Source organism: Acartia tonsa, chromosome 12 (genome assembly GCF_053477335.1).
Source record: "Acartia tonsa isolate MP-2025a chromosome 12, ASM5347733v1, whole genome shotgun sequence".
Taxonomy (NCBI): domain Eukaryota; kingdom Metazoa; phylum Arthropoda; class Copepoda; order Calanoida; family Acartiidae; genus Acartia; species Acartia tonsa.
Window position 1 is genome coordinate 41,498,863 of NC_137271.1, and position 22,780 is coordinate 41,521,642.

A 22,780-nucleotide genomic window follows, 5' to 3' on the forward strand; every position below is an offset into this window, starting at 1 on the left:
CTTAGAAAAATTTAAAAGATGTCTGAAAATTGATTTTAGACGGGGGAAAATTGAATCCATGTGCAGCGTAATTTTGACAAATACGCAATTCTTTTTTGTAGTTATGAAAAAGCGTTCCTGGTGGCTTATAAGGAATTCTTAGAAAAAATTCAAAAGAAATCTAAAAATTAAATAAATCTGAGACGGGGTCAAGTAAAATCCATGCGCCTGGTTTTGCAAAATACTACAACTAATACGCAATTCTTTTTCTAGTTATCAAGAAGCGTTTCTACAGGCTTTTTTGGACTTCTCATAAAAAATCCAGTAGATTAGTTTTGACAATCAAACGTTTTGCATTTTGTCTGATGTATAGTTTCGTTTACAAGGAATTTGCCAAGTTTAATTTTAAGGGGGTTTAACAGTTTAACCCTCCCCCCCGGGCCCCCCCCTCATATCTGCACGCTACAATAGATCTCGGAAACGCTGTGCTCTTTTTATTGAAGATACTAATTATTTCTGTTATCTATAAGGCACAACAAAAGAAGTATTAAAATGTGCAAATATATTTACAAGGATGACAACATTCATAAATAGCGAAGCACAAAAAATTCACATATTGACAAACAGACAAAAAAAATATAATTATATGTTCAGTTGTTATAAAAAAATAGTTATAGAAGGGGTATGATTTAGCCTGTAAACAGGCGCAACTCATTATTATGCACAGTTGGGATTTCAGTCAAGGAGTCGGTTGTCTGTTGGACGTTACTCAACCTAATTATACCCAGCAACGCTTTCAGTTGAAATGAAAGATGTAATAAGGTTTTCGATGATTAGTTGAATTTAAATAGGAACTCGAATAATAATTATCTATGCGCGGCAACCGCGCGTCAGACGCGTGTAAGCCTCAATGTAATTGTCAACTTTAAAATTCTGCTGGATGTCTATACCTGTTCAAGACAATACATCTTTTCAAAAAAAATAAGTAAGTTTAAATTCAAGGATTTGGCTCGGCGAGCCCTGGTAATTATAAAGTAGCTGCGCTTCTGCTAAAGTCGCTTGTAATATTTGCAAAATGCATTTTAGCCCCAACTGGAAACTTTGTTGTCCTAGGAATCAGTATTCCAAAAACCAGATCAATCGGATAATTAAATCACTGAAAAATTTGTTGTTATAAAAGTTAAAAATCAACATGTTTAAAATGGACGTACGAACGTTCTGGTAACGTTTAGAGAATTACCACGCTTTCTTAATTGTACCTAACTACTACTGAAACTACCATTTAAAGTTTGAAATTGATAGGACAATTCTAACATGCCTAAATTAACGAAAAAAGATATCCGTTCCGGATGGACGTTTGGACGGACCGTCAATAATTATAGAAAAGCTTCGCTTCAAAAATTTATTTAATAGATTTTATTCAAAGAAGGAAATATTCTTTAGATTTGGGATACTTTGTTGATAAACCATTTATTATTTTTATTAAACATAATCTTGACATTTTCTGATATGTGAAATTACAAATCTTTCAATTTGATTAATTGCTGATTCTGATGACTCAGATACTCCATCCTCTTCTGGCTTCACATTCTGAATACAATAGATATATTACCCTACATATGGACTGTCAGATATATTCTAAATACAATAGATTTATTACCCTAGAGATGGACTGTCAGACATATTCTAAATACAATAGATTTATTACCCTAGAGATGGACTGTCAGACATATTCTAACTACAATAGATTTATTACCCTAGAGATGGAGTGTCAGACATATTCTAAATACAATAGATTTATTACCCTAGAGATGGACTGTCAGACATATTCTAAATACAATAGATTTATTACCCTAGAAATTGACTGTCAGACATATTCTAAATACAATAGATTTATTACCCTAGAGATGGACTGTTAGACATATTCTAAATACAATATATTTAATTCCCTAGAGATCGACTGTCAGACATATTCTAAAAACAATAGATTTATTACCCTAGAGATGGACTGTCAGACATATTCTAAATACAATAGATTTATTACCCTAGAGATTGAGTGTCAGACATATTCTGAATACAATAGATTTATTACCCTAGAGATGGAGTGTCAGACATATTCTGAATACAATAGATTTATTTCCCTAGAGATGGACTGTCAGACATATTCTAAATACAATACATTTATTACCCTAGAGATGGAGTGTCAGATATATTCTGAATACAATAGATTTTTTACCCTAGAGATGGACTGTCAGACATATTCTGACATTTTCTGATATGTGAAATAACAAATCTTTCAATTTGATTAATTGCTGATTCTGATGACTCAGATACTCCCTCAACTTCTGGCTTCACATTCTGAATACAATAGATTTATTACCCTAGAGATGGACTGTCAGACATAATCTAAATACAATAGATTTATTACCCTAGAGATGGAGTGTCAGACATATTCTGAATACAATAGATTTATTACCCTAGAGATGGACTGTCAGACATATTCTAAATACAATAGATTTATTACCCTAGAGATGGAGTGTCAGACATATATTGAATACAATAGATTTATTACCCTAGAGATGGACTGTCAGACATATTCTAAATACAATAGATTTATTACCATAGATATGGACTGTCAGATATATTCTAAATACAATACATTTATTACCCTAGAGATGGACTGTCAGATATGTTCTGAATACAATAGATTTATTACCCTAGAGATGGACTGTCAGACATATTCTAAATACAATAGATTTATTACCCTAGAGATGGACTGTCAGACATATTCTAAATACAATAGATTTATTACCATAGATATGGACTGTCAGATATATTCTAAATACAATACATTTATTACCCTAGAGATGGACTGTCAGATATGTTCTTAATACAATAGATTTATTACCCTAGAGATGGACTGTCAGACATATTCTAAATACAATAGATTTATTACCCTAGAGATGGAGTGTCATACATATTCTGAATACAATAGATTTATTACCCTAGAGATGGACTGTCAGACATATTCTAAATACAATAGATTTATTACCCTAGAGATGGACTGTCAGACATATTCTAAATACAATAGAGTTATTACCATAGATATGGACAGTCAGATATATTCTAAATACAATACATTTATTACCCTAGAGATGGACTGTCAGACATATTCTAAATACAATAGATTTATTACCATAGATATGGACTGTCAGATATATTCTAAATACAATACATTTATTACCCTAGAGATGGACTGTCAGACATATTCTAAATACAATAGATTTATTACCCTAGAGATGGAGTGTCAGGAATATTCTAAATACTATAAATTTATTATTAATAGATGGACACGCGACCGTGGCATTTTGGGCATCCGCTTGTCGTTTTGGAGGTGATAGGTTCGAATCTCGGCTTACACTTTAGTCGTTAAAAAATGGTTCCTACTCCCTGCTTTATCAGGTGACCGATTATTTTACAATTCATTTTGTGTGTCTGTCCGTCCGTCAGTAACGCTATGGGGAGAAACATGATTTTCTCGGCTCCTATTCAAGATAGACATCTGAAATTTTCACAGATTAAATATATTTACATTCTATATATTTCAATTATTATCATGATTAATTAGTGATTTAAGTTTTTTAAAGTTCATTTTTTTCCGGATGTCCATTCATAATTTTTGAGCTTTGCTACTTATGGATGTTGTCATCCTTGTTTAAAAAAAAACTCTTTCCATGCCAAGATTATTTCACCATCATATAATGAAACCCTTTCTTTTTACCCCACTCTCCAAATACGTTACTTTGTTATAATATAAATGAAATACCAGGGATCTAAGGGATAAGACATAAGCCCCTAAGCTTCCAACCAACAATTTCTGAGAACGTCAGTTATTGAAAAAAAAAGCCTTTCGGCCTTATATTATAAGATAAGGAAATACAACGGCAGTTTCCGAGCACAAATACCCCCCCCCCCCCCCACCTTCTCATTTTGAAATGAATAAAAGAACAAAGGATTGGGCAATTTTTATATAGTTTTTAGTAGCGAAGCTACTCTATAATTCGAAATGTCCGTCCGTCCGTCCGTCGGTCCGTCCGTCGGTCCGTCCGTCTGTCCGTCTGTATGAGACAAAGTGGGGGAAACGTGATCTTCTCGGCTCATTTAAAAGATAGACAGATGAAATTTTTAGTGAAGATTCCCATAACATATGCGCATCTAATCTATACATTGTTTTGTCCATCTGTTTGTTAATTGGGGTGCTAGATAGATTCCTAGATTTTTTGTTTTCGTAATTTTCTCGACTCCTTTTCAAGACAGACGACTAAAATTTTTAGAGATTAATTAAGTCAACATTCCACACATTTCTAAAAGGTTTCATTAAGATTTGTATATTTATTGAGGTGCTAAATCGATTCCTAATTTTTCTAGTTTTCATAATTATCTCAACTCCTGTTCAAGATAAACTGCTAAAATTTTTAGGGATTAATTAAGACAACATTCTACACATTTCTATAAAGTTTTTAAAGATATAATAATTGGTTGGGGTGCTAGATCGATTCCTAGTTTTTCAAGTTTTCATGATTTTTTCGACTCCTGTTCAAGATAAAGAGCTTGAATTTTTAGGGTTTAACTAAGTCAACATTCTACACATTTCTATAAAGTTTTTAAAGATATAATAATTGGTTGGGGTGCTAGATTGATTCCTAGTTTTTCAAGTTTTCATGATTTTTTCGACTCCTGTTCAAGATAAACAGCTGGAATTTTTAGGAATTAATTAAGTCAACATTATACATATTTTCAGAAAGTTCAAGAAAGACTTGCTATTGGTTGGGGAGCTGGATCGATTCCTAGATTTTACGTTTTGTTTCTTAGCTTAATGCTTCAAAAGATATTAAACATTTTTAAAAGGTTTCGTTATTTATTTTATTCATGTCTTTTTAACATACTCAAAAGATTATTTTTTCTTGATGTCTATCATTAAATTTTGAGCTTCACTACTTATGGATGTTGTCATCCTTGTTTTTAATAATCAATTTTAAGATAATAGAGAAGGAGTAGGTACTCGAAGTATTCAAACGGGTTTAAATTTGAGGCGCAGTCAAGCCCTGACTTTAACTTACCAGTAAGCTTTGATGGACCAAGTCGTGGGTGGATAACAATTCCATTATCAGAATCCTAAAACATAAAATAAACTAGGGTGTCAACAACAATAAATAGCGAAATAAATAAATTAAGGGGCGATTCTTCGTATTTTTCACAGAAGGTTTTCTCATATTTCTAGCCCCTGCGGGGGGCTCTAACCCTGCGGGGCCAATTACCAAACCCTGTGGGGCAATCACCTAACCCAATATAACCTAACCTAAAATAACCTATAAAAAGCCATTTTAAAAATACGACAAATCGCCCCTTAAGGTGCGATGTCACGAAAGGGACTATTCCCCAATTAAATTGTGGATTAATAAACGGACAAAGTGAAAATAAAATCGAAAATAAAGCTAAATGTATAATTTAATTTTGATACCTTTACCAACAAAAATTTTGAAAATCAGACCCAAAACTGCTGTTGATCTTATGTTCCATAATAATTGGAATGTTGACAAGAAATCAGAACTCTTGCTTTAAAAGCAGTTGAGTAGACCTCATTTCCAAGGACGTCCAAGGGGGGGGGGGGTAAAAAGGTAAAGGCACCCCCAACCATTTAGGGGGTGGTATTTACCCCCCCCCCCCCAACAATTTTGGGGGGTAAATACCCCCAAAAATATATAATTCGTAACAAAAAAATTTGGCGCGCTTCGCGCGCATTTTTACTGCTAAATATTTAATAGTATTTCATTATTAGATAAGAAAACGACGAACAACTATTTTAGGTTAGGTTAGGTTTTAGTCTGGAGAGCCGAGCGCTGCGGCTAGGCAGGCAAGGGGGCCGAGCGCTGCAGCTAGAGTTCATAGTTCGCTGTTGGGGGGGGGGGGGGTGTGGAGGGGTACTCAAATTTTCAAAATTGAAAAAAAATTTACTAAGAGGATAATACCGAAATTTCACACCCTCTACCCCATCTACTTCCCTTCCCTCTTACTGGAAGAACGCACTGGCCAATAAATGAGTTCCACATAGGCAAGCTAGATTGAAGACATATTTTCCCCTCTGTCATAATATCCACGTAGATTCTACATCCACTATTCTAATAAAACATCCATAAAAGCTCCAAACCTTTGCGGAGTATTTTCTTGGAGCATGTTCAACTTGTTCTCCAGTTTTTCTCTGAGTTGTGTCATTCTTTGCGCCTGACTTTCATATCTCCCTCGTAAATATTCATAGTTAATGTTCCTCATCCTAAATAGATAAAAAGATATATAAATAGATAGATGAATAAATATATATGAGTAGATAGATAGATAGATAGATAGATAGATAGATAGATAGATAGATAGATAGATAGATAGATCAAAAGTTAAGTGTAACTGAAGATTGCTTAATGCATGAAACATAATGTTTTACAAATTTTCCATTATAAACTGCTTACAGTGCCTAATAAAAAATGACGTCATACAATACAAATCACAAATGATAGCATACATACATTGTAATTGACCAATGGTAAAATCTATTTTTAAAACATTTTTTATAAGGCGCTATAAGGTGTTTTTTAGTAGCGAAGCTACTCTATAATTCGAAATGTCCGTCCGTCTGTCCGTCTGTATGAGACAAAGTGGGGGAAACGTGATTTTCTCGGCTCCTATTAAAGTAGACAGCTGAAATTTTTAATGAAGATTCCCATGACAAATGCGCATCTAATCTACACTTTGTTTTGTCCATCTGTTTGTTAATTGGGGTGCTAGATCGATTCCTAGATTTTTTTGTTTTCGTAATTTTCTCGACTCCTTTTCATAACAGACGGCTGAAATTTTCAGGGATTAGGTAAATTTGCATCCTACATATTTTTACTAAGTTTCATTATGATTTGTATATTGATTGAGGTGCTAGATCGATTCCTAGTTTTTCAAGTTTTCATGATTATCTCAACTTCTGTTCAAGATAAACGGCTGAAATTTTTAGGGATTAATTAAGTCAACATTGTACACATTTCTTTTAAGTTTTTTCAAGATATGATAATAGGTTGGGGTGCTAGATCGATTCCTAGTTTTTCAAGTTTTCATGATTTTTTCGACTCCTGTTCAAGATAAACAGCTGGAATAAAAAATTAAAAGGTTTCGTGATTTAATTCATATATGTCTTTTTAACATACTTAAAAGATTATTTTTTCCTAATGTCTATCAATAAATTTTGAGCTTCGCTACTTATGGATGTTGTCATTCTTGTTTTAATTAATAATATTCTTAACGAAAGAGTAATCCTTTAAATTGATTTTTCAGTTTGGTTTCCTAGAACTTATGATAATGTTCTAAGCAAGGCATCTTTATAATCAAATCCTAAATGTGTAAGTATGTCCACATTTAGTATCCATTATTTAAGTCTTTTAAGGATAGATTTATTCTCGTTTGTCTTCTGTCTGTTATGGATGTTTTCATCCTTGTTTTGGTAATTTCTTATGGATAAGATCATCAATTAAATCAATTGATGAGGAAAGTCTCTAGGTGGAAAAAACCATATTTTTTCATCACCTTTTCTGCTTCCTAATATCAACTTCTGTATTGACAACTATTAGAGTATGCAGGTGTTAAAACGAATGAATTCATATCCAACTGGAACCATCCAATCAAATTTCAATAGAGAACCGAAAGCTTTTGAGCCGACGAATAAGATATCGAGGTTTTAAAATTTTGGGTATCTTTATTCTTTAAATGTGTTTTGGTAGCTAGTCATAGAAAAGCTTTGCAATGAAAAAAATTACATAAAAACAGAATGACTGCCGATATAATCCATCTTTATTGATCAAGGTTATTCAGACAGTTGCAAAGCCAAACCAATCAAAGCCAAAGCAATCAAAGCCAAAGCAATTAAAGCAAAGCAATTAAAGCAAAGCAAAACAATCAAAGCCAAAGCAATGGAAAAGTTAAAATCAAAATTAGCAAAGCTTCAAAGCAAAATAGAAAACTGTGAAAAGTCCGCCAATGACCTTGTCAATGCATCCAAAAGTGACAATTTTTCAGCAGCAATAGCCGCTAAGCGAAAAACTCTGGATAAACATTAATCCTTATACTAAAGTAACAGGATGTTTGTCTGTCTGTCTGTGTGTCTGTCTGTGTGTCTGTACCGAAGGATCTCGCTAACCGCTGAACCGATCGGGTTCTCCTTAACAGGGTAGCTTCTCATAAGTCCTGGGAAGGTTTATAACTATTTTGGGGGAGGGTACCACCACCCTCCCAAGAGAAATGACAAAAAAATCAAAAAAAAATAAAATTTGGGGGAGACTTCAACGTCAAATAAGGTGGTATCGTACATAAAAAATTAACTTTAACAAACAACAACATTTAAAGTGCCACTAGAGGCCTCTAGGGGCGTAGCCGCTAGTGCTAAATAAAGCATAAGTAAATAACGGAAACAGTATATAATTTTGAAGGTCAAGAAACAGCATCAGATTTGTTTGAAATTATTGACAGCTGCTCAGATAAGCTGTCATCCGTGTCTTTTATTATTGAAGATTATGATAAAAACAAAAATCTTTTTGGTCAAAATAGTACTCCTGTAGCTCCTGGTGCATATCCTGAAAATTTTCCTTCTTTTCCATCAATTTATATTTAGTTAATAATTAAACTCTTAGTATATATTATTTTATTTTTGTATGAGACTAAACATCATAATGTAAACTCTAAATTGTCGATAGATAGCAGCAATTTAGAGTATTGTATGTGCTATCTCCTAAGCTAGGGGGTACCTAGCAGCACCAAATAAACATTATTATTATTATTATTATTCAAACAGTTGCGAATTCCTGAAATTACATACATAAATTGATGATCATAATTGAGACAAAATGTTTGATTTAACATCTTTAATTCAAATGTATAAGTTCAGTTTTTTTTAATAAAGAAAGACTTACTGTTCTGATAGTTATCAACAAAATCTGAGAGTAGCTATAGTCCTGGCTGCTTTAGGTTTGAATGAATAGTGAATACACGTTACTACTGCTAAAAAGCAATGTGGAGGGGAAAAAAGCACATTGTAGAATGGCGGAAAAAGAAATCCAGTTTGTGTGAAAAAAAGGTCGTCTTGAAGATTATTGAATAAGGAATTATAATGCATATTTTTTTTTTAATTATATCACATAACATATTTAATATTTTATTTTCCAAATTATAGAAAACTAGTGGCTTCGCCCCTAGCCTCTAGGGGCTTCGCCCCATGAGGTAATGTAAAGTCAACCCTCCAGAATAATTTTATAGTTATATTTTCAAAAAAGTTATTCTTTGCCGAATTACTCTTTGCTAAAATTAAACCCAGGTTGTGCGTCGTATGCACAAAAATTTCAATTCGTAAAAATTAAACCCAGGTTGTTCACCGTATGTCTCACACGGGTTGAGCATAAGCGAGTACCCTGTATGCGGCGCAAGCTCTGATAGTCCCACTGATTGGACCACATATACACAAAAATTGAAAACTCTCCTCTGTAAATTTTATTTAATACCTATAATTGCAACAACTTTTTAAAGATGTCAATTTTTAAAAGTTACAAAATGCCCCAAAAAATTTTTTGGTGAAATTTTTTTTTTTTTTGGGGGGGGGGATCATGAGGGCTTCATCCCATTGTGCAGTGGGGTTCCACCAACCCAATTACTGGTTTTTGTTTACAAAAATAAAAAAATTGGAAATAGAGATTTTTATTTTTAGGGGGGTTGGGGTGTCCCACCCTCCTAGAAAATAGCCTAAAACCACCAGAGGACCAGTAGGTATATTCCCAGAAGAGTAGAGCCCAATTTGTTCAGCAGTTACTGAGATTTTACAAAAAATGTAAAAAAAAAATTGAGGGGGGGTGTTTTTTTTAGTTTTTGGGGGGGTTGGGGGTGTCCCACCCCCCCAGTAAATTAGTTTAAAACCATCACAGGACCAGTAGGTATAATCCCTGAAGAGTAGAGCCCAATCGGTTTAGCGGTTACTGAGATCTTAAGCTTCAGACGGACAGACAGACGGACAGACATCAAGCTACTTTGTATTATAGATGACTATTTCTTGCTGAAACAAAATGCATGCAGTTTAAAATGATTTTTATATTCCAAATCTACAATGGAATTTCCTTTCTGACTAATATTTCCTATTTTACCAGACGCGACGCATTAGAAAATTAAAAGATAAAAGAACAGATAAGTATAATAAAATCCTATTATATTTAGAATTTGGAAGGGGTATTTTTGTGTGTCTATTAAGATACCTCTAGACAAATATGATACTTTTTATTGTTTTCGGAAGGGTTTTGTCTTTTTTTTAGAACTTAAAACATGTTGATTTTTTACTTTTTTGACATCAAATTTTTGTATGTTAGAATTATCCGATTCAAATGATTTTTTGAATACTGTTTCCTTTTACAACAAGGTACAATGTTATAAGCGAAGCATCTCTATAAACAAGTCCAAAAATGTAAGTTTGTCCTTATATAGTATTATGTATTTATGCATTTTTTCTACAAATTTACTTACAATTTTGTTTATATTTATGCAATAATAATCTGCTTATTAAGTTCTGACACTATACAAATGTTAATGTTCGTTTGTCCTACCGTTTCAGAGCTTCGCTTGTTTTAAAAGGGCTTAGAGGCCCCTAGGAGCGTAGCTGCTGGTTTGATAAAATTGGTCATTCCAAAAATTATGTTATCCCAAACATTAATAAAACGTTTTAATATTTTTAATAAATTTTAAAAATTATGTTTTTTTAAATTAAATTCAGCGCTTTTTTTCTTAGTTACACTTTAATATAATCAAGTGCTTTTTTACCAATCATAACATTCCTGCAATATTCAAATAATTTGATTGGCGGCGGCATAAACACAATAATGTCATGTAAAAAATTTCTAAACACACATTAGTAGAACGCCCAATTTTCAATTTTGGATACAGTAAAAACTTTTGGATCAGGTCTGGCTTGTAAAACATGTTAAAAAAAAATACTGAAAGAGTTGATTTAAAATAATAAAATGAAAAAAAAACGTCTCTTGTCCTCAAAAAGAGTAGTGAAGCAGACACCCCTTACACCTTATTTTTTAAAAAATGTGTTATTATAGGGGAGTGGAGTTTCTTTCTGCATAAACCCTGAGAGGGTTCCCTCTCCAACTTGAATGTTTTAAAACTTTTTTTTTCATGGAACATATCGATTAAATATAATATACAGACATACAAAAGGTTAGGAATCTAAAAGGATAAGACAATGGCTGATAAATTGTTGTACATCCCTAATAATTATACATAAAATTAATCCTTCTGTAGATTACAATTAGTTGTTGAAACGTTTGGATACTCAACTTAATGCAAGAACCAATGAAAAAATTCTAAAAGCCCCTACAGTTGTTAAGCAACCTAATAAGAAAATTTTGTTATAAAACTGTGAAAGGCCCTAAAAACAGTATCATAGCTATTAAAAATATTACTAAAAGATACATTACTTTTTCTACACATAAAACATAATTAACAGATAAGCGGTCCGACGTCACAAAATGGACAACTTTTTCAGGAAATACTCATTAAATGAGTCATAAAATACTGAAGAAACCAACCAACCAACCCTTATTTTAATTTCTACCCAAAGAAAACCACCCCCTACCTACCCCTGAAAGCAATTTTGTATATTGTGTAAATATCAAAAAAAAAAAAAAACAAGGATAAAATTTTAATACGAAAAGATGATTCATACATAATAAGAACTTTAATCTTGATTGGTTGGTTTAAACTACAAAAGAATTAATTTTGTTTATCATCATTGGATTTTTACATTTATTTATGCCCATTGTCTTATCCCTTAAGATCTAAGTTTATTTTTGTACATCTTTTAGAAATATAAACTCTAAATGTAGAAATTCTTTTTTTAAAGGGTCGGTCTATCCGTACGTCCGTAACGGATAGCTTTTTTCGTTAATTTAGGCATGTTAGAATTGTCCTGTCGATTTTAAACTTTGCATGATAATTCCTCCTACAACAATTTGGTACAATTTGGAAAGCGTAGTATTTTTGTTAAAGTTATTAGAAAGTCCGTACGTCCATTTAAACATGCTGATTTTAAACCCTTTTGACAACAACTTTTTGGATGATATAATTTTTCTATTGTTCTGATTTTTGGAATAATGATTTCTAAGACAACAAAGTAAATATTAAGAGCGAGGCACCACAAAATATAACAAATAAAAACCTTTGGCTGATGAACCGAACGCTAATGTTAATTTTTGATTACTGATTTTGAATTGTATTTATATCTAGAAAAGTAGAATTGTTTTTCTTGTTTTGTTTATATTTCTTATCAAACATGCACATGCTCTTTTTCTATAAAGCAACTAGCGGCTTCGCCCCAAGAGGTTTAATCAAACCAATTTTTCGTATTTTAGATTTAAAAGAAAAATTTTAAAAAAATTGGGGGAGAAATTTTTTTTGGGGGGAGGGGGTTTTGCTGATTTTAAACTTTTTTGACAACAACTTTTTGAATGATATAATTATTCCATTATTCTGATTTTTGGAATAATTGTTTCTAGGACAACAAGGTAAATATTAAAAGTGAGGCACCACTATAATAAAATCCTTAAAAATAAAGAATGAATCCTGTATTTACACAATCTTGCAACAACTTTATGTACGATTTTGTTTAGACTTATACATTTATATTCTGCTTATTCTGCGGTTCAAATACTCTAAAAGTGTTAATGTTCATTTGTCCTACCGTTTCAGAGCTTCGCTTTTATGGATATTGTCATCCTTGTTTTACAAAAAGTTTGGTTCATTTAAAATTTAGTCGTGTTAGGTAAAAAATTATGAACACAAAACTAAAAAAAATTCAAAATATAACAAATAAAAACCTTTAAACCAGAAGTAACTTGTATATAGGAAGGCTGCAAACTACTACTGTACATTAATCTATCACTCAATGCCTTTTTATAACCAATACTTTCATATTTCTGTTAAGTCATGTTAATAAATTAAGTTTTGATATAATCCCAGTCATTTAAAATAAACCAATTAATGGCAAAGAAAACTAAAAGTTCTTAATAGTAATTTATCGCATCGTATTATAGACATCTTTCCGCACACATTAAATGAAAAAAATTATAAGATTAAAGCCAGTTTTGTTAGCCCCGAGGGGGCCAAGGCAAGGGTTGACAAATCTGGAATTTTAAGAATCAGCCATACTCAGCAGCAACCCTAAGCCACACTGCCAACTTCAGCCGCAGCCATAATTAGCCTAGCTCAGCCTAAGCCAACTTCAGCCGCAGCCAAAAGTCGCGGCTGCAGAGCTCTGCAAAACGTTAAAAAAAGAAGCTATATAGATAGTATTATGTATATTTAAAACACAATTTCGTAATGGTACACACAACCCGCGTATACAAATGTTCTTTGTTTGGTCGGTGTTTTCTTTTATGATAACAACTAGCGGCTACGCCCCCTAGAGGCCTCTAGGAACATTTGAGAATAAGGGAGTTCAATCCAAAAACGCATTTTTTAAAATATAGATTTTAAAAAAAGGAAGAAAAACATTTTTGGGGGGGAGAGGGCGACCCCTTCTCCCCAACTCCATTTCGTATTATTTCTTCCCGGGACCTATCAGAAGCTTCCCTATTATGAAACCCGATTGGTTTAGCGGTTACCGAGATCATTCGGTACAAACAAACAGACAAACACACATCTTGTTACTTTATTTTAAGGATTACAGTATGATATTAAATTGCACTAACAATGTAAGATTTTCTTTTGAGACTAATTGCAAAGACAAAAAATGGAATATTACATAAAAGGGATCTTAAAAATACGACTTAGGAATACACATTTTTACAAAGGCTAACCTATCTCAAAAATATGATCAATTAGTCTGTAGTAACATAATTCGGCAGTACATATACTAAAGTTTTTTTTTATATTTAAAAAAATCTTTTAATTTTTGAGAAAAATCTATGAAAAATAATTCGATATATAATAAAAAATACCGCAAAATAGTTGAACAATGTACGGTAACCGTACAAATGGTCGCCTAGAAACATTTCAAGATCTTAACAAACTTTCTATATAAAATAGTACATGTTATATAAATCTTGAAAATAAATTTCAGCGGCCAAAAATAAAATTATGTTAATGGGGAGGTATGATTATTGTAAAGTTCTCGTAAAAAGGTCCCCAATCTTTTAATTACGAGATGTCTTCAATAATTCCCGCCCCATTTGTTAAAAGCAGGGTTCGGAAGCCGCGCCTCAGCCGCGCTTAAGCCTCAGTTTTAAACCTGCTTGTGAGCAGAAAAAAAAAAATTCAGAAAGAAGGATTGTCTGCTAAAGAGCAGTTTTATACATCCAGCTGAATTTTATAGTGATAAAATGAAGATTTCAATGAGGCTTACACGCGGCTTACGCGCGGCTTCCGAACCCTGGTTAAAAGTAATAAGTAACCATGTGATTTAATCTAAAGTATAATTATTATGTATCCTAAGTGATTTTATTAATATAACAATAAACAGTATTTTATAATAATAATTAATTTGAAACCAATTATTAATAGTTAATTAGAACCAGTTCTCAATCATACTGAAAAAAATCATGTATAGCATCAAATTACAAAAGATTTTTCCATGAATATTTTTTTAAAACTAGTTGTAATCTTATAATTTTCTATTTTAATATCCGCGGTAAGCTGTCTATAATATAAAGCAATAAATAATAGTATATAACTCACATAATGTTATTATCATAGTTTAGTTTTTAAACTGCAGTGATAACTTTTAAAGCGTGTTGAGACTTGAATTTGGATTATTCCTGCCATTGCGATAACCAAATGTTATTGTTATTGTTGTTAAATAAGAGTATTTGAAGGAAACTTTGGGGGGAGGGATATAAAAATTGCGTTCAAATTTGATTAGTTATTTTGAGGATGTCGGGTTCGAAGTTGTGATATATTTTAAGTTTGGAATTTTATAGGTTTTGATTGGATGGGTTAAACTTTTTGACCAATAGTTCCAATCTGCAGAAGGGGCAAATTAAATCAATCAATCGTTTACTTCAATTAATGCAACAATTACATGATAAACAATACATTTTGACCAATAGTTCCAATCTGCAGAAGGGGCAAATTAAATCAATAAATCGTTTACTTCAATTAATGCAACACTTACATGATAAACAATTCATGGGTGATTTTGTTTATTGTCATTGGGGATGGATGTACATAAATTTATCGTCTATTTTCTTTCCATTAAAAAAAATGTGTCGTTATTATGTGAACATAAGTATGTAGTTATAATTTCGTTGTATTAACGATATGTCTATATTATGTCAGCTATGGCCGCTTTAAAAAGGTAATAAAATCAATTGTTAATTTACTTAATAGTGTTTATAAAAGCGAAGCTTTTCCAATTCTATAATTAGAGTCCGTCCGTCCGCAACGGTTAGCTCTTTTTAATTTAAATATGTAAGAATTGTCAATCGATTTCAAACTTTGTATGTTGATTCCCATAAAAGTTAGGTGCGATTTGGAAAGCGTAGCAACTCTATAATCGTTATCAGAAAGCCCGTACGTTTGTTAAAAACATGTTGATTAAAACCTTTTTAAAGTGATATAATTATCCTATTTATCTGTTTTTTTGGAATACTGATTCCTATTACAACAAGGTACACTGTTATAAACGAAGCATCTCTATAATAAAGTCCTAAAAATGTAAGTCTGTCCTTATACAGTATCCTGTATTTAGGCAGTTTGCAACAAATTTACTTATTCAGTTCTGAATCTCTATTATGTTAATGTTCGTTTTTCTACCGTTTTTGAGCTTCGCTTTTATATTGTTGTCATCCTTATTTCGATTGATTTTACTTAGTTTTTTTTATTTTTCATTAAAAATCCTAATCCTTGTTTAATATGAAAATGTGTTTAACTTACTAAATGACTATGCTCAATTTTAATCTTCAAATCTATAATTTTTAAAACGTACTTTTTTACTCTTTCCCTAATTTAATATTAAATTAAAATAAAACCAACTTTTTTTTAGACTAATAAGCATATTCTGACTGATGGAATAGTTATAGGGTAATAGTATTTATCGCATCATATTTAAGACAGCTTTCTGCGGATATTAAAATGTAATTTTTATGATTTTTATTTTACTATTCATAGAAAAGTTTATGTAATATGATACTATATGCTATACATAATTTTTCAGTATTGCTGAGAACCAGATCTAACCCAGCGGATATTTATCGGTTTCGAAGCCATACTAGAAACTACTTTATGAAATAAATATCTCTTCCTTTTTTATATTTGTAAAATTATATTAACTAAAATACAAAAATTTTATGTCAAATTTGGGACCAAATTTTGAAATAACCCAATAAAAAATCTTTTGTGACCCGCCTATATTGGGTAAGCACCCCCTATAAATCCCTATTTTGCCGCTGAAACTATAGCGGCAATCTCTTTTTCCACATTTTATTTAATAAAGTAACAGAATGTGTTAAAAACGTAAAATGATAAGTCAAATCTTAAACATACCTGAATCAAGCTAAAAATATTTTCTTTAAAAACGTTCTAACATTTTTTTGCATACAAATTTGCGAAAGAATGTTCGAGAATTTTCTAGTATTTCTTTTATTAACGTTCTTCATGAGCCCAAGTCCACCTAACCTAACATGTTTAAAAGAATAATCGTTTGATATTTAAACAAGGATGACAACATAATTAAGAGTAAAGCTGAACAAATCAGATTTGATTGTTCGTTAGGCACTTTGAGGGAAAGCACGGATTATTGTAAGCATGTTTTAACTGTGTTTTATGGACATGACCTGACCATCCCTTTAAAGTCAATCATCCATATTTGCATTTGTAAGTTTGAAAAGGTTCGTATCTTTTTCCACCTAGCAACCAAAATAGAAAGTAATATATACAATAATAGCAATAAAACTCGGAAATAGGGGTTGATTAATGGAAATATAATTCATCCTCAAGTTAAACTAAATTAATGATGTATTTATGACGGATTGTAGATAAAAGGTTTAAAGTATTTCAAATGGACGTACGAATTTTATGGTAACGGTGATATATTTTCTACACTTTTTACATCGAACCTTATCTTTACAGTAATCATTATGTTAAGTTTAAAATCGATAGGACATACTGTAAGTAAAGTTTTAAATGACAGTTAAAACTTTAAAATGTACAAAATGTTAAAAACTCATAAACTTTCCATTAACTAACATAATATCATGTCCGCAATAACACAAATTCCTTATTTTAGCCCGCCGGTAATCCCCTACTCCCCCTCCTCCCCACAAAAAAAAAAAACTTTTTATACTTACTGTACTGCTTAACCCCTGTCGCACCTGGAATCATTAAGGTGTTATACAATTTTAGGGGCACATTTTTCTAAAATTGTTGACAAATTTATAATTAAATTATTATTAATATATTATATAGTTGTCGATTTTTCTTAAATGCACTAGAGTGATTAGTAACATTATCCAAAACGTATTTTTTTATGCTTTTTTAAGGCTATAGGTTAGATTAAGTGAGAATTAGAATGGCCCCACAGGGATAGAGTCTATAAAGACTTGCAGGGTTAAAGCACCCCGCAGGATTATAAAAAAGTTTTAAAAGTACGGTCAAGAATTAAATAAGTTTGATTAAAAGCATAATATATTCTTTTGGATCAAAGACATTTACAAGTTGATATGATAACAGCACAAACTTTTTACAGGGACCCCCCCCCCCCCCCGGCCCCCCCCCCCCAATTGATCCTATATATAATCTATTATCTATCTAAGTGCCGCGTCATACCCCCCCCCCTCCAAGTGTCCCTGCACGACGTTGCCGCCATCATGATAATTTTCAAATTTTGAAAATGCAACAACAACAAGACACGCAGTGGTTCAACAATTCTGAATAAAAAATTTAAAATAGCTAAAATGAATGTTATATGTTTTTGGCAAATAAAACAACTAAAAAACAAGAATAAAAAGATCCATGGGCAGCAATGCACAACAAATCAATGATGGTCAAAGCTGTTATGGTAATCTAACGTCATATAAAATCATCATTCATCTCTGAATTTATATTTTCTTCATGGATATATTTGATATTCATTACAGGCAAACCAACGGACTAAGAGTGTTTTAAACATTATATTCAGCCATCTATTTTAAGAGGTTTTTTTCCTTCTTATTTTATTCTCAAGAATGATTTTTTGGCGAAAAAAAAGTATAAACATTCTCCTTCCTTACTACAAATTGAAACAATCCTATTATATAAAATAACAAGTTTTTTTCTGTCTATAGCGAAGGATCTCGCTAATCACTGAACTGATATGGTCCTCCTTTATAGTGAAGCTTCTTAAAGGTCCTAGTGTGGTTTTGGGCTATTTTTTGCCCTTCTATATCCCTTTGAATATAGAGCCCCTAGGTGCTAGGGGCGCAGCCTCCTCTAGTATACTTTTATAATGATAATGAGTAAATCAGCAGTATTTATAAAAAAAGGCATATTTGAAAAGTAAGAAAGTTTACTATTCTACATAAATTGTTAAGAGTTTTTGTGATGACACCCACTACTAACAGAAACCAGGGAAGGTTTATAACTATTTTGGGGGAGGGGGAGAGAAATCACAAAAATCAAATTTTTTTACTTATAGAGACTCCTCCGCAACATATTAAGTACCTATCGTAGAAACTTGAAAGCAACATAGATAGGTATAGTATTATAAAAAAAAACACTTTAGGTGCCACTAGAGGCATCTAGGGGTGTAGCCGCTAGTTTTATATAAAGTAGTTAAATGTATGTCTGTTACTTATGAGACCTCTAAGACGTATATACATATTTGGAACATAAGTTTTAAAAAAAAAATATTTTTGCATTTATGATAATGACCAATATTCTTATTCTTATTGAAATTGGTTCTTTGTATGGCGTTTGAATTTCAATCCATCAAGAGAAATAGATGCACTATTACTTGAATCTTACACCAGATTTTCATGTTCTCCAATAAAAACACGTATCAGGTTAGAATAACGATTCCACACTTCCACCCCCTTTACCCCATCCCTTCCTGCTATTGGATGTTCTAACCTACCAATAACCACAGTTCCCCTGTTAATATATCCACATTACCCCGTCCCGTTTTAGAAATATTTTGTTAATTTTTTTGCCCCTAGCCATAATATAGTTGATTTATGCAAAATAGGGACCCATGCAAAATATTTTTTCTGTAATGCAAAAATTGCGATGGTACAAGCACTAGAAAGTTTTTAAAATTTGCAAAAAGACCTGTTTATAAAGCTCTTGTACCATCTCAATTTTGAAGATTTTTACAAAATTTCAATTCTAGTGTGTCAATATAAACCTGAAATTTACCAAAAACAAGGATGACAACATCCATAAAAGCGAAGCACTGAAACAGTAGGACAAACGGACATTAACACTTATATAGTATCTGAACTGAAAAATCGGAACATAAATGTATAAATGTCGAATCAAAATTGTAGGTAAATTTGTTGAAAAACTGCTTAAAAACAGGATAATGTTTATGGACATACTTACATTTTTGGACTTGATTATAGAGTTGCTTCGCTTATAATATTGTGCTTTGTTGTCCCAGGAATCAATGTACCAAAAATCAGATCAAACGGATAATTAAAACACTTAAAAATTTGTTGTTAAAAAAGTAGAAAAATCAACATGTTAAAATTGAACGTACGGACATTCTGGTAATGATTATAGAGTTGCTACGCTTTCTAAATCATACCCAACTACTACAGGAATCATCATGCAAAGTTTGAAATCGATAGGACAATTCTAACATGCCTAAATTATCAAATAAAAGCTATCTATCTCGGACGAACAGACGGACCAACCCTAATTATAGAAAAGCTTCACTTTTAAAAATGGGGCCATATCAATTATAACATATGAAGGACAAAGGTGTAGCAAGTAATTTTCTAAAGTAAAAGTTGCCAAATTTCATACATAAATAATAGGGTTGGGCCGGATTGGACAGATACAGATATCTTGCTGATTTATAATGCTGAATATCAAGTATTCAGGTTTATATTGACACACTAAAATTAAAATTTTGTGAAAATCTTCAAAATTGAGATGGTACAAGAGCTTTGAAAACAGGTCTTTTTGCAAATTTTAAAAACTTTCTAGTGCTTGTACCATCGCAATTTTTGCATTACAGAAAAAAAATATTTTGCATGGGTCATTATTTTGCATAAATCAACCATATTATGATTAAAATTGAGATTGGACAATAAGATATATAAGTTTTCCGGAATTTTAAAGTTAGGGGGAGATTTGAAATCTGCGTCAAATTTTAAGGATTTTTTATAAAATTCGTTTTTCCTATAATTCTTTATTTAAGAGCGGAAATGCATTTTAAGTTAATTAATTTTGACCAATAGGATAGGTGGATTTTAAACTACCTGCGCTCTAATTGGTTGAATGATGTACGACATCCAATCAGAGCGCAGATTTTTTAAATCCACCAATCACAGATGCCAAAATTAATTAACTTAAAATGCATTTCCGCTTTTAGATAAAGAATTATAGAAAAAACGAATTTTATAAAAAATCCTTAAAATTTGATGCAGATTTCAAATCTCCCCCTAACTTTAATATTCCGGAAAACTTATATATCTTATTGGACAATAGCTTTAAAAATGGTCTTTTTGCAGATTTTAAAAAGTTTGTACCATCTTAATTTTAAAGATTATCACAAAATTTCAATTCTAGTGTGTCAATATAAACCTGAATACCGGATATCAAGCATTTTCAATCAGCCGGATATCCGTAACCGTCCAATCCGGCCGAACCCTATTATTTATGTATGAAATTTGGCAATTTTTACTTTGGAAAATTACTTGCTACACCTTCGTCCTTCATATATTATAATTGAGATGGCCCCCATTTCTTTTAGTAAATTTCAGGTTTATATTGACACACTAGAGTTGAAATTTTGTAAAAATCTTAAAATTGAGATGGTACAAGAGCATTAAAAACAGAGCTGGATCTTTAAATCATTTTAATGGTGATTTCGCGCACCCCGATCTGATTCACCACTAAAATGATTTAAAGATCAAGCTCAGGTATTTTTTGCAAATTTTAAAAACTTTGCAGTGCTTGTATTTTTGCATTACAGAAAAGATATTTTGCATGGGTCATTATTTTGCATAAATCAGCCATATTAAGGCTGGGGGCAAAAATTTTTTTAAAAATTTTCTAAAACGGGACAGGGTAATCCACATATATCCTTTATTATATATACAAAATGACTATTATTTTTATTGTAATAAATTAATATGTAAATGGTTTTAAAATTTAATTTATAAAAAAATTCGCTAATGTTTATAAATAAATTTAGTATAATATATGTAACTAGAGGCTAAGCGCCTAGCATTAAGGGGCACTTGATTGCAGTGTTAAGGTTGGAAGCGGATATATAGACTAAAACCATCCAATGACTTTAATATAAAAATGTAAAAGACTAAAACCTTCACGGAGCCTATGTCAAGCATACCTAAAATAGAAAAATCAATTGGTATAGCAGTTATTGAAATCTGAAGCTACAGACAAAACCTTTCTAATTTATTTATATAACAGATTGGCTTGATATTACAAACCTAATTCAAGATTTTTATAGGAGCAGGGTGGTGATGTGGATATATCTATTAGTAGCTTAAAATTTCTTGAAAAATTTACTAGGGCAGGATAAGAATTTCCCAAGTCCATTTTAAAGTTTTAATAGGAGTAACCAATCAGTATAGCTAATGGTTAACATAAAACAAACAAAGAAGTTTGTCTGCTATATTTTTTTAAGTTTGACGGACTATGGGGCTAGTATGACCATCTAGGTTTGATATATCTATTGTTATGGACAATTTTGTTAACATCTTCACCTATCCTTTAATCCCTGCATTCAATGACATCACTGATAAGCACAGCGATAATATAATTCTCTCAACCAATCACAAACATTGGCGGCAAATCATTCAAGAATTTTCTAGAATGTAAAGTAAATGCGTTTCCAAAATTTTGTGTACTTTCTTTGCAAGGGTTATTTACTATAGTGTTTAAAAATAAACACTTTTCTCGTATTCATTTGAATCCGGTGGATAGGAACCGGTTCTCATGAATACGAAAAAACTATGTCTAGCATCGTATTATACCCAGCGAAACTTTAAGAAAAAAAGGTAGCATGCTACCTTTTTCAATATCTATAAGAGTAGCATTTTGGCGAACTTTTGTGAGCTCGTATGATGGTAGCTAGCTAGTATTTGCGAGCTCCTAAACTAGTAGCTTAATACCTCATAATTTATTAGCTTTTCTGCTAACATTGGCGATCTCGTAAATACTAGCTTGAAGAAAAAACGCGATGTCGATTAAATGTAGCATTTTATATAGTTAACAAACATTTACAAACGCACACACAATCAACCCATGATCAAAATTAATAGGAGAGAAATATAGTTTATAATTTTGCCACTAGGGACTCAAATAATTTGTAAATATTGTTTTAATTCATCTGTTTTCAAACTGAAAACAATAAAAAATGGTAAGACATAAAATTTTATAGTGTTGATAGTCTCTGGTAATAAAATCATTTTTAAAAAGGCTTTCTTTTTTTGAAATCACATCAAACAGTTAGGGAGTTGAATCCATTTTTATAGAAGCAGAAACATAATCTATGATTATGGTT

At 31.7% G+C, this 22,780-nt stretch overlaps 2 protein-coding genes across 3 annotated transcripts in view; one reads left to right on the forward strand and one right to left on the reverse strand.

The window, feature by feature from the left end:
* Positions 1–1,430: 1,430 nt before the first annotated feature.
* LOC145333466 (uncharacterized) lies at positions 1,431–13,019 on the reverse strand. 2 transcript variants are annotated; one of them, XM_080178618.1, is made up of 5 exons: positions 12,927–12,999; positions 6,188–6,310; positions 5,100–5,154; positions 2,216–2,337; positions 1,431–1,569 (listed from the first exon to the last, which is right to left on the reverse strand). In XM_080178618.1, exons 2-5 carry the CDS (start codon positions 6,307–6,309, stop codon positions 1,563–1,565), a joined length of 306 nt encoding a protein of 101 aa, XP_080034744.1. In that variant the 5' UTR covers position 6,310; positions 12,927–12,999; the 3' UTR covers positions 1,431–1,562. The 2 variants fall into 2 exon arrangements, with proteins under 2 accessions (XP_080034744.1, XP_080034745.1); XM_080178619.1 differs by lacking the exon at positions 2,216–2,337 and having other exon boundaries at positions 12,927–13,019.
* Positions 13,020–15,184: 2,165 nt separating this feature from the next.
* LOC145334020 (uncharacterized) overlaps positions 15,185–22,780 on the forward strand; it is a 33,641-nt gene continuing 26,045 nt past the window's right edge. The window contains exon 1 of the mRNA XM_080179298.1: positions 15,185–15,403. Within this exon, the coding sequence (XP_080035424.1) occupies positions 15,378–15,403 (26 nt within the window). The 5' untranslated portion in view covers positions 15,185–15,377. The remainder of the gene's footprint in view (positions 15,404–22,780) is intronic.